The sequence below is a fragment of the Terrapene carolina genome, unplaced genomic scaffold (assembly GCF_002925995.2).
Source record: "Terrapene carolina triunguis isolate 2854851 unplaced genomic scaffold, T_m_triunguis-2.0 Scaffold69, whole genome shotgun sequence".
NCBI lineage: Eukaryota > Metazoa > Chordata > Testudines > Emydidae > Terrapene > Terrapene triunguis.
This window is the reverse complement of record NW_020664420.1, coordinates 52,817,206-52,829,334: the sequence shown is the minus strand read 5'-3', so window position 1 is coordinate 52,829,334 and position 12,129 is coordinate 52,817,206. Positions and strand designations below refer to the sequence as shown.

At 43.2% G+C, this 12,129-nt stretch overlaps 1 protein-coding gene across 2 annotated transcripts; it reads left to right on the top strand.

The window, feature by feature from the left end:
- Positions 1–254: 254 nt before the first annotated feature.
- Positions 255–6,447, top strand: GLRX (glutaredoxin). 2 transcript variants are annotated; one of them, XM_024206581.3, is made up of 3 exons: positions 255–538; positions 3,429–3,549; positions 5,997–6,447. In XM_024206581.3, exons 1-2 carry the CDS (start codon positions 332–334, stop codon positions 3,537–3,539), a joined length of 318 nt encoding a protein of 105 aa, XP_024062349.1. In that variant the 5' UTR covers positions 255–331; the 3' UTR covers positions 3,540–3,549; positions 5,997–6,447. The 2 variants fall into 2 exon arrangements, with proteins under 2 accessions (XP_024062349.1, XP_024062357.1); XM_024206589.1 differs by lacking the exon at positions 5,997–6,447 and adding an exon at positions 5,597–5,987.
- The last annotated feature ends 5,682 nt before the right edge of the window (positions 6,448–12,129 follow it).

The window sequence follows — 12,129 nt, the reverse complement described above, 5'->3', positions numbered from 1 at the left end:
CAACATTGCCGAGTAGCCCATTTGTATAAATCTTCTCATATCACAACTCAGAGATGCTGAAATAACAGCTGATGGGCAAATTGCTTCATATTTGAAAACCATTCATCTGTTTGCAACCATGGAATTGCTAAAACAGTGCCCGGAAGCTTGGTGCATTATCTCTTTAAAATCCAAGACTGAGTGAAGGAAAACTCCTCCTACAGGGTGGTGGCCCTATAAGGAAGGCAGTTTGCAGCTTACAAAACCCACAAGCACTTACTGCTTTAGCTATTACTATTCTGCTTGAAGGATAGAGCTGCCTGACTTCTTCTTAGAAAGCAATACTGTAAACATGACTCAGGAATTTGTCCAGAGCAAAATCAAATCTGATAAAGTGGCTGTTTTTATAAAGCCAACTTGTCCTTACTGCCAGGATGCAGTGAAACTACTCAACAAATATTCCTTCAAGAAAGGCCACCTGGAATTCATTGACATTACCACCCAAGATGATATGGATGGCATTCAGGATTATTTCCGGCAGACAACAGGGGCAAGAACAGTAAGTTTTTCAATTATTCATATTTGATAGTTGCTTAATTGTGGTCATAGTTTTCTCATTTATGTAGTGCCCAACAGAGTGCTAGATGCTCTGCAGTCACAGAGGGCAGGTCCCTCTCCTGAGGAATTTGCAGTCTAGCTAGGTGGAATAGAAGGGGAAATAAAATACAGCCAAAGACTTTTTTTTTTCTCCCAATCCTATTTAATGGGTTTTTAATGTTCTTTGTGGTGTCTTTTGTTTGTTCTCTTGTAAAATGGCTTCCCATGTTCAGAGTAACTGCAGTATTGCTGTCTTGTGTGCTGTAGTATTTTAGTTCACTAAGGTTCACCGTTCTCCTCTCTGTGAGTCTTGCATCTGATTGGTGCTATGTAACTAGTTTAATTAAGGTATGTGATAAATTTTATAGAAATCATTCAGCTTCTCAACTGGATTTCTATGCATTTGGGACAGTCAGGTTAATTGTATCTATGATGCCTTAGACATAACAATGAGCACCTTCCAAACAACCAAAAGTTGTGATCCCTTGGGTTGTTTCTGTTAGGAGGAAACCTGGATGATGGAATCAGCTATTTGTTTAATGCAATCCCTGTTTATTTACAAAGACTTGTTTCCCTGAACACAGCAAGAGATGGTTATCTGCTCCAAGTCTCTTTCAGCCAGCACTGGGTCAAAAAGCTCTATTAGCTTTTTTCTCTGGGCCATGCTGTCTGTGCTTCTGTGACTGTGTTCTGTGTCTGATGTCCTTGCTGCCTTTTCTCAGCTTTTCTGGTCTTTCTGCTGTTTCTGTCAGACACCCAGATGAACACAGCTCCAATCCAGTCAATGCTCTAGCTCCTGCATTTGCTGTATCATTCACCAGGGATACCCTTTGACCCTTATAGTTCAGACTTTACTCAAGCCTTGCCAAGTGCAAGTGTTTGGGGTGATGCTCCTATTGTGTCAGCTATCTGGTTTTATAAATGAGCTTAACGGCTTTTTATAACTATATATTAAATGGAAGATGGTGGATACGCTTCCCCCAGTTTCAAAGATGACTCTTCACAACCCATAATAATAGGGTTACCATATTTTAATTTCAAAAAAGGACACTCCGGCTCCGCCCCTTCCCTGCCCCCAGACCCTTCCCCAAAGTCCCCGCCCCAACTCTGCCCCCTCCCCTGAACGCTCTGCTCCTCCCCCTCCCCTGCTTCCCGCGAATCAAATGTCCGCGGGAAGCCTGAAACAGGGAGGCAGCAGGTAAGCTGGGGCTGGGGCGGGGCGCGGCCCAGGTGTCTCCCGCCCGGCTCGGGGCCTGGGGTGCCGGCCCTGGCTCCGGCCTGCCCTGGCCCCAGCGGTGCCGGGCCCCCGGCCGAGCACCGCCGGCCGCCAGCCAAGCACCGCCGGCCCCTCCCTCCCTATTTTCCCGGACATGTCCGGCTTTTTGGGATTTTCTTCTGGACGGGGATTTGAGGCCCGAAAAGCCGGACATGTCCGGGAAAATCCGGACGTATGGTAACCCTACATAAGAAGCCTAATATTAACTCACTCTGAACATACTGTTCTTGCCTTGTCATTTGTACTGTACGAGTAGCATGGAATCTTAATGTACGCAGACACTATGGTGATAAGCACCATGGAAAACCTGTACATAAGTTAACCTTTCACAACACAAGCAAAGTGAAAGTATGGTATGCTTGAGCATAGGACTAGGAGTCTAGAGTCTTGGGCTTTAGACTCAGCTCTGCCACTTGCTTTCTATATAGCTTTAGGCAGAGCCATTATCTGAATTGCCCCACTTTATCTAGTTGTAAAGTAGCTATAATATTATCTACTTCAAAATGCCCTCATTGTGAGTCATAATACTTGGGAATACGTTCCACCAGTGGAACTCCAATTGCTTCACAACTACTTATGAAGCAACTTCCTCAATTGCAACACAGAGGACACGTTGTTACACAAATCTCACTTGTGACCCTTCAGTTTTATATTTCACAAAGTTGCACAAGGATTGGTAAGCAGATTTCCTCCCAGATAACTATTTGCATAGTAGCAAGCCAGCCTGTTCTAGTAAGTTAAAAATCATTTCCTGGAAACCTGACTCAGGCTTTACATAGAAAATTCAGTTTTGTTTTGAACATAACATAGATTTTGGTGTCAAAATAATTTGGACAGGCATAAAGATTTGCTTCTGAGTTGGCAATGTGCAGATATCTCATAGGGATGGGCAAGTAGAATCAATTATGACACTCTTCTCCCCAACCCCAACTCTTTTTGTAGTCCTAAAACCAAATGTCTTGAGGTTTGGCAAAGGTCCAGTTAAGAGCTTCAGGCTAGATTAACAAAGGTAAATTAGGTGTTGCATCACCTACATCCTAGGATTCCTGTAGCTCAGTGGAATTTACAGCCCCAAGTTAGGGTCCCAGGTGCTCCATCAATACATGGGAAGAGTTAGGTGCCTAAGGAAAGGATTCTGAGAAGCCAGCCTAGGTGCCTGGACTGACCAGCCAGAGGGAGATGCTTCCTCCACTGGGGATTTTCAGTTGTGAACCCTCTCCTGGAGTTAGGTGCCTAAACCAGATCAGATCTTTCTCAAAAGATAACAGAGCAGAATAGCCAATAGCCTCCGCTCCACCCCTTTCCTCTGAATTTTGCTCTTGGCTAACTTAGATGGCCCCTGCTCAGTTTGCCGGCTTCTGAGACTCCTTTCCTTAGGTGCCTACCTCTCTCCATATAACGGATGGCACCTAATGCAGGATTGTGAATTCCACTGGGTGACAGAGCACCCAGGGATTAGGCTTTGCAATATGTAAGTATCCTTGTGAATCTGGGCCCTAATGTCTTCAGAGAGCCTGCTGTGCAGCTTGTTTTTCCTCGCCACTGACTAACAAATGTCATTTGTGTGCATGTCTAGGTCCCCCGTGTGTATATTGGAGAAGTCTGCATTGGTGGATATTCTGATCTGGCTGCTTTAGAAGAGCAGGGAAAACTCTCTCAGAAGCTAAAGCAAATTGGTGCTCTATAGTAACATGAAGGTGAGTGAGGGGGAACATAGTCCGATCACTAGGAACCAGCTCCTGTATCGGAGAGGAAATTTGAATGTCATCCGGTAGATCAATGAAATCAATGCTACTTCTGACTCAAGTGTAACTGGTATTGTGCTTACTGCACCTTTCCAGGGAAACAAAATCAGGGCACCGTCAGTTTCACTCTGCAACACAAAAGCAAATGTCCTAGTGGTGGTTTTGTGAAAGGTTAGTGGAGGATAATACAAAGCCAGCTCTGCTTGCAGGGCTAAGGAGGCTGCAAAACCATAAAAGGCTACATTATTGGTAGCTCTTGTTTCAGATCCAGGAGAATACATGATGTCACCGCTTTTGCCCATATCCAAATATATTTCAAGACAATTCATTCCCACAGAAAGGTGGAGCTTTGTGTTTCTTAGGTTGAAAACAGAAGCACTCTTGTGGTATTTGGGGTTTCGTTTTAATGCTTATGCCTGACTCAGTATCATAATGCTGAGTGCTGTGATACAGTTGACCAGCATTTGATTCCCAGGTCCACTCATGGTTTCTTTCTACTTGCAACAGCTTGGCTACCAATTGATTATCCTACAGGAGAGAATGTTACACTTGCCCTAGTTTTTGACTGTTTTTTACCTTTTCCTAGCTGGTCTGTGTAGGATATAGGCTGCTGAAAACTACTGCAGCTAATAGACTCTTTACCTCACAGGGCAGAAGCTCCTTTTGGAGTAGAGAGAGATGTAGCCTGACTGACAACCATGGAGAAGATGGCGCCATGGTATCATCATGCAATAGATCTCCTAGAGCCCACAAGTTCCCACAATCTGTTAATTTACCATATTTGTTACCTGATGGTACTACAGGTGTAAAATTACTTTTTAAAGTGGTATTGTCTAACATGTATGGGCAGGGACTGATCTTCATTTTAATCTAATCCTCGGGGGGGAGGGAAGTATTAAGTGGTCTTTCCTAACTTGCCACACTTGACTGAGGGGTAGGAAGCTAAAGGGTGGGTAGTGCATTGATGGGGTTTTATAGAAACTCAGCATAATATCACACCTAAGAAAATGTGAGGTAGCCACCCTACTGCAGAACTTCCTACACCTAGATTTACACAGCACCAGATCTTGTGCTGCTGAAACATGACCCCCCCCCCCCCAAAAAAAAAAAGAGAATAAGGGTTGCAGACTGGACAAAGCACTATGCTAGCTTGTGCAGCACAATATAGCAACAGTGACTGTTGCTTGGAGAGTGTGAGCATGAGCTGTGTATTATCTACCTCTTTTTAAAAAGGGTGGGACAGAGCACTGGGAATCCACCTTATTAGAACTGAAATCCCAGTACTGTTCTGGCATTGCTAGCATTGGCATAGTGCACTGACGTGTGACTTGAGTCATTGGGTGTGCTGCTATGCAAATATGAGTAATACAAATAGTTAAACTTGGATCTGTTCTCTTTTCCTAACTAAACTACTCATTAAACTCAGTCTTCCTTTGTCTTTGGTGCTTCATGGAGCTCAGTGGATGGCATCTCAGCTAGCAGATAAATAGTAATAACACTTGTTACTTTATTGTAAACTTAACGTTCGTGCAATACCCTGCTTACTGCCCAAATATTGGTAACTTAGATACAGCTCCTCTAAATAACCCTCTGCTAAATATGCACTTTCCATATGTGAAACTAACCAGTATGTGGTCAGCTAGCTGTCTTGCTTTCTTGAAATTTCATGTTCTTGCCACATTACAGCACTCTCTACCCTCTGATATGAAAGCAATTATCTTGCTCTGAACTAGGGCTGGCCAGAAAACAAGTATTCCATTTACTGAAAAATGTTGAAGTTTTGACACTTGCTTTTATATCTTTAAAAAAAGGGGGGGGGAGGGGGGAAGGTGGAGAGAGACCATCCCAGAATAGCCAATAGTCCAGGGATTTGGGAGAACCAGATTCAAGTCCCTGTTCTGAATTAGGCAGGACTTGAATCTGGTTCTTCCACTTTCCAAGTAAGCTCCCTAAAAATTGGGCTATTGGTTATTCTGCTCTCTTTTTTTCTTTTGACCAGAAATTTCATCCTGGACCTGAGGCAAGTCTTGTCAAAACGGATACATTTCCATGAAAAGTTTTTGGTTTCAACAAATCGGCCTCTTCTGACAAGCTGTTCATCAAAATTCCCAACAAGCTATACTCTGGACTATGACATCAGCCAGTCATATCCTCCATCTGCCTGATCTCTTCATTCTGAAAAATCCCTACAAGTTTTTTTTTCCTTAATGATTTGAGCAGTAGATCTGTCAGTCAAAGTTGGCTACACTTCCTTGGAGTATCATGCAGTACTTATGTCACTAATGTAACTAGACTTCTTAGAATGGATTTAAGAGCTCTTCTAGGCATGTATTCTTTTGGTAAACTGGCCTCTTCCAAAAAGAACCTGTAATCTCTACTTGTATCACTTCTAATTTCAGGCCCAAAATGACTGGAATCTGTGACTGCATCACCCTGCCACTGGAGCCTTAGCAGTGACTTTCCTGTTGCCATCTGATTTCCTTCTAAATCTACAAGAGAAGTGGATATTGGGCATCTGTTCTTTTGATGGTGTTAATAGTGGTGCAATATGTTATATCCCTTCATCCTGGGAGCAAACCCAGAAAATGATTAGATTTTGCCTAAAGGAATAAAATGTTTGCACTAATGAGGTGTATTTACCCGTTTACAGTACAAACATTCTTTGTATTGCTCAAGCCTTACACTCATGCTGTCTCCCTTCTCTGCGCGTTTCTCTCTCTGTTTTCCCCCCCCCCCTTAGGATAGTTATCCAGCAACTCACCTCTTCCTTAGTAGTGTAGATAACTTTAGCTGTTTTCCACTTTATGACAATGTATTAAGCTGAAGCCATATAGGGGGAAGTGTAGGATGTTGATGTTCCAGGTCCTGGAACCCTGTTTGAAAGTAGCCACTGGAGTCCGTGTATACTGAGCCAGCCATCTGACAAGCATATGACCCTCTGTTAACCCTGGCATGCCTCTTAACAAAGGTTGAGAAAACAATATTCTCTGCTGTGCTTCCCTTATTACAACATACAGCTACAGGCAGGTGGTTGCAGCTCAGGTAGTTCAGAATGAGTGCAGCTGGATAGGAAAGGAACGCTACATGGGAAAGTGTGATTTTTTTTCTGCAGGGGTGCAGCCTACCAGTAAACTGTGTTGGGTCTTTAAATAGAAATAACTTGAAAATGACTATTCTGATGGTACTGGCCAATTTCAGGACTCCAGGAGGATGGGGTTGGGCGGGACAGCAGAGTGGGGGCGGGTCAGTGTGTTGGCTGTTAATGAGTAGAACTGGTCTAAACTCTTAGTTCAAAAACTTTCTGCATCAGAAGTGGCTTCTTTCTTTTTAAAAAAAATTTCAATGTTTTTATTATTTTCTCCTCTCTTTGATGGCAGAAAACAGAACATTGGACACTGCTCATTTGTTTCCACAGCTGTGCTTCCGTCCCTTGCCTGGTAAAAAGCCCCACACACACTCCAAAAAAAAAAAAATGTGTTGGGGGAAGGGCATACTGAAAACTTTCAGTATTGAGGAAATCCTGTGTTGAGAACTCTTGTATGAAATTCTGAATAAAATGGATTCCTCTTCAAAAGCTGCCATTTGAATGTTACTTCACATTTTTTTGTGAAAAATATTTACCATTTTTGGAGCAGCTGTACTGGTAAGGGAATAAGAACCCAGGCTGGTTGGTTGGGGGGGGGGGAAGTGTGCTGTGGCAGGGACTTGGCAATGTTGGGGATCACCCTCAGCAAAGCATGCTATACAGCACAATTTGTCTCCAGCAGGCCAGCCCAATGTGACTGTGTGAGTCTGTCTAAACTTCTGGCTAGGCCCAAGCTTACAGTCATGCAGCATTCTCATATTGTAGGAGTCCTCCAGAGAGTTCAGCTCTTTATTTCTGCTCGGCTTTTACTTAAACATTGTAGAAATGAAAAGCGATCCAATGAAAACACTTCAGTCCTGGCCGGCAGCTAAACAACGTGCCATATGCTTCCTTCCATTTTGGAAAACCCATTGGGGAGGGGGGGAAGCAAAGTGGTTCTTGACCAGCTTAATACCCTCTTCCTCTTGGAGGAATAAAGGTCACATACCTATAAGTTAGCTGGCTTTAGACAGTAGGGTACTGCACAGCTTGTTCCATAAAACCTTTTCTATCACTCCCCGTTTCTTCTTGGTGGAATTTAGCAGACTCTTGTATGCAAATAAAAAGTTCTGTTCCTTAAATTTAACATTTATCAAGTAGAGATTTCTTAAGTCACAAATGCTGCTTTTTTTAAAAAAAACTGTGTTTAAGTTACACTCGTACTGTATGCCTAGCATTATGTACAGTATTTCCAACTATCTATTGTAGCAGCTAGAGTTGCTAGTGACTGGGTAAGTCTAATAATAGCAAGTGCCAGTGTACCATGCTTTGGCTCTGCTACAGGAATTTCCCCTGCTCCACTCACAACTGTAGGAAAATCAATCTCTCTCAGAACTCCACCTGCTTATGTGATAATGTAAGCAGAACATATGACTACTCGTGCAGAAAATTACCTGACATTTGCAGCCACAATCACTTCTGATGAGAGAGAATATTTAAGACAGCATTACAATTACCATGTATGCATGAGTATTTTAGTTGTAGTGATTTATTACATTATGCAGCTGGTGCCTTGCTCATCATTTTCTGGGTAGAGCTGGCTTTTTGGGAGGAAGGGGTGTTATGTATACGATGCAAGTTAGTATGCTTTCTCTTTCACTGAAAGGCATAAATTCCACACTATTGTGACTAGTCAATAGAATATAAAGAGCATTTATTAGAAAGTACTAACTTAGACCACTGATCTAGTAAAATATTTGGCCTCCAGCACCATCCACTATAGGATTCTTCAGAGCGACGTGGGGAGCCTATGCAGTTATATTCATCTAAGGTGAGCTGCAAAGCAAAAATTAAAACAGTTAAGTTTAGACTTCACAACTAAAAATCTGCAATATTCTAGTCAAACAGCACAGAAGTTTTGCACAGTTCACCTGTGGTACTTTGTTGCCAGGGGATGTTGTGAAGGCCAAAACTTTACTGGGATTCAAAAAAGAATTAGATAAATTCACGGAGGATAGGGCCATCAGTGACCATCAGCCAAGATGGTCATGGATGCAATCCCATGCTCTGGGTGTCCCTAAAGCTGGGAGTGAACAATGGGGGATGCCTCACTCAATGATTGCCTGTTCTATTTGTGCCCTCTGAAGCACCTGGCATAGGCCACTGTCAGAAGACCGGCTACTGGGCTAGATGGACTATTGGCCTGACCCTGTATGGCTGTTCTTATGTTCTTAAAATCCTTTCTCTCAGCATAGTTTTCTTTGGGGGATGAGTTACAACAAAGGAAGGTTATTTACCTTATAGTACCTAGAGTTCTTCCAGATATGTGATCCCTCTGGGTATTCAATAGCAGTGGTTTTTGGTTTGCACTTGCGTGCTACACTACCTCATGCTGCAAACAGAGGGTATACATGGTGATATGGCCTGACCACCTCTCAGTTCCTACTCTACTGTGGTTCACATGATGATCCAAAGCAGAGAGGAAAGAGGGCGGCTTGTGAATACTCAGGGACCACACAGCTCTAAGAACGCCAGTTACTATAAAATAGGTAATAATCCTTTGAGTGCTGGTCCCTGGGGGTAGTCACTGTGCATGATTCCCATTGAGGAGGATGATGTGAGGTGGTACCTAGCACCACATTCAGAAGTAGTGAACCAAAGTATGCACCAGCTGCCAAGGGACCACTCAGGGCATACGGCCTGGTGAATGTATACACCAAATTCCAAGTAGCTGCCCTGCAGACTTCAGCAAGGGGGACACTATGTAGTAACACTACTGAGGCAGCCTGTGTCCTAGTTGGGTGAGCTTTGATTCACCTTGAGTCTCTGAGAAGAGCTGGCTTTGTCCTTCATTCTTTCAGCAAATATCAGATCATCTTCAGTGGGATTCTGCCTGTTCCTAGAGAAGGGCAGCAAAGGGGTGACAGGATTGTGATGATAAATAGTTGGCTAAGGGAGTGGTGCTATAAAGAGGGCTTTGGGATGTATGGCCACTGGGAGGCTTTCGGGGACAGAAAACTGTTCTCAAGGGACGGACTTCACCTAAGTAGGGAAGGAAATAGACTTCTGGGAGGGAGGCTGGCTCATCTCATCAAAAGAGCTTTAAACTAGGAATTTGTGGGAGATGGTTGGGAGATGTCCAGTTAATCTCCACACCAGATTATAACATTGAGACGGAGGTCGATGAGATAAGAAAGGATATAGCCGGGGGGAAGAGATTGGACATAAGGAGGCGGGGGGGATGGATACTAGACTAATAGGTCATACTGGCGGTAAGGTGTCCGTACCAAATTGGATAATGAATGTGAGAGAGGCCAAACGGCATAAATTAAGATGTTTATACACCAATGCGAGAAGCCTAGGTAACAAAATGGAGGAATTGGAGCTCCTGGTCTGAGAAATGAAACCGGATATCGTAGGAATAACCGAAACGTGGTGGAACGGTAGTCATGACTGGAGTACAGGTATGGAAGGGTACGTGCTGTTTAGGAAAGACCGGAACAAAGGTAAAGGTGGGGGAGTAGCATTGTATGTCAATAATGAGGTAAACTGTAAAGAAATAATAAGTGATGGAATGGATAAGACGGAGTCTGTCTGGGCAATACTCACACTGGGTAAAAACTACTAGATCCTCCCCCGGGATAGTGCTTGGGGTGTGCTATAGCCGCCGGGATCTAGCCTGGATATGGACAGAGAACTCTTTAATGTTTTTAGGGAAGTAAATACTAATAGGAACTGTGTAATCATGGGAGACTTTAACTTCCCGGATATAGACTGGAGAACAAATGCTAGTAACAATAATAGGGCTCAGATTTTCCTAGACGTGATAGCTGATGAATTCCTTCATCAAGTAGTTGCTGAACCGACGAGGGGGGATGCCATTTTAGATTTGGTTTTGGTGAGTAGTAAGGACCTCTTTGAGGAAATGGTTGTAGGGGACAACCTTGGCTCGAGTGATCATGAGCTAATTCGGTTTAAACTAAATGGAAGGATTAACAAAATTAAATCGGAGACTAAGGTTTACGATTTCAAAAGGGCTAACTTTAATAAATTAAGGCGACTAGTTAGGGAAGTAGATTGGACTAACATTTATGGATCTAAAGGCGGAAGGCGCCTGGGATTATTTCAAGTTGAAGTTGCAGGAGCTGTCGGAGGCCTGTATCCCGAGAAAGGGAAAACGGTTCGTAGGCAGGAGATTTAGACCGAGCTGGATGAGCGAGCATCTCAGAGGGGTGATTAAGAAAAAACAGAAAGCGTACAAGGAGTGGAAGATGGGAGGGATCAGCAAAGAAACCTACCTTATTGAGGTCAGAGCATGTAGAGATGGAGTGAGAAAGGCCAAAAGCCGTGTAGAGTTGGACCTTGCGAGGGGAATTAAAACCAATAGTAAGAGGTTTTATAGCCATATAAATAGGAAGAAAACAAAGAAAGAAGAAGTGGGACCGCTTAAGACTGTAGATGGAGTGGAGATTAAAGATAATCTAGGCATGGCACAATATCTAAACGAATATTTTGCATCGGTCTTTAATGAAGCTAATGAAGGACTTAGGAATAGTGGCAGCGTGACGGATGGGAATATAGGAGGGGGGGTTAACATTACCGTATCCAAGGTAGAAGCCAAACTCGAACAGCTAAACGGGACTAAATCGGGCGGACCGGATGATCTTCATCCGAGAATATTAAAGGAACTGGCGCGAGAAATTGCAAGCCCATTAGCGATAATTTTTAATGAATCTGTAAACTCGGGGGTGGTACCGTTTGACTGGAGAATAGCTAATGTGGTTCCTATTTTCAAGAAGGGGAAAAAAAGTGACCCGGGTAACTACAGGCCTGTTAGTTTAACACCTGTAATATGCAAGGTCTTGGAAAAAAATTTTGAAGGAGAAAGTAGTTAAGGACCTTGAGGTCAATGGCAATTGGGACAAATTACAACATGGTTTTACGAAAGGTAGATCGTGCCAAACCAACCTGATCTCCTTCTTTGAGAAAGTAACAGATTTTTTTAGATAAAGGAAATGCGGTGGATCTAATATACCTCGATTTCAGTAAAGCGTTTGATACGGTACCGCATGAGGAATTATTGGTTAAATTGGAAAAGATGGGGATCGATATGAAAATCCAGAGGTGGATAAAGAACTGGTTAAAGGGGAGACTGCAGCGGGTCATACTGAAAGGTGAACTGTCAGGTTGGAGGGAGGTTACCAGTGGAGTTCCTCAAGGTTCGGTTTTGGGTCCGATTTTATTTAATCTATTTTTTACTGACCTCTGAACCGAATGTAGGAGTGGGCTGATAAAGTTTGCGGATGATACAAAGTTGGGAGGTATTGCCAATTCAGAGAAGGATGGGGATATCCTGCAGGGAGATTTGGATGACCTTGTAAACTGGAGTAATAGTAATAGGATGAAATTTAATAGTGAAGTGTAAGGTTATGCATTTAGGGATGACTAACAAGAATTTTAGTTATAAG

Excerpts from the sequence above, each read along its gene's own strand:
- GLRX (XM_024206581.3), top strand. The coding sequence starts at position 332 with ATGACTCAGGAATTTGTCCAGAGCAAAATCAAATCTGATAAAGTGGCT. Across the intron at positions 539-3,428 it reads AGACAACAGGGGCAAGAACA|GTCCCCCGTGTGTATATTGG; the intron begins GTAAGTTTTTCA and ends GTGCATGTCTAG.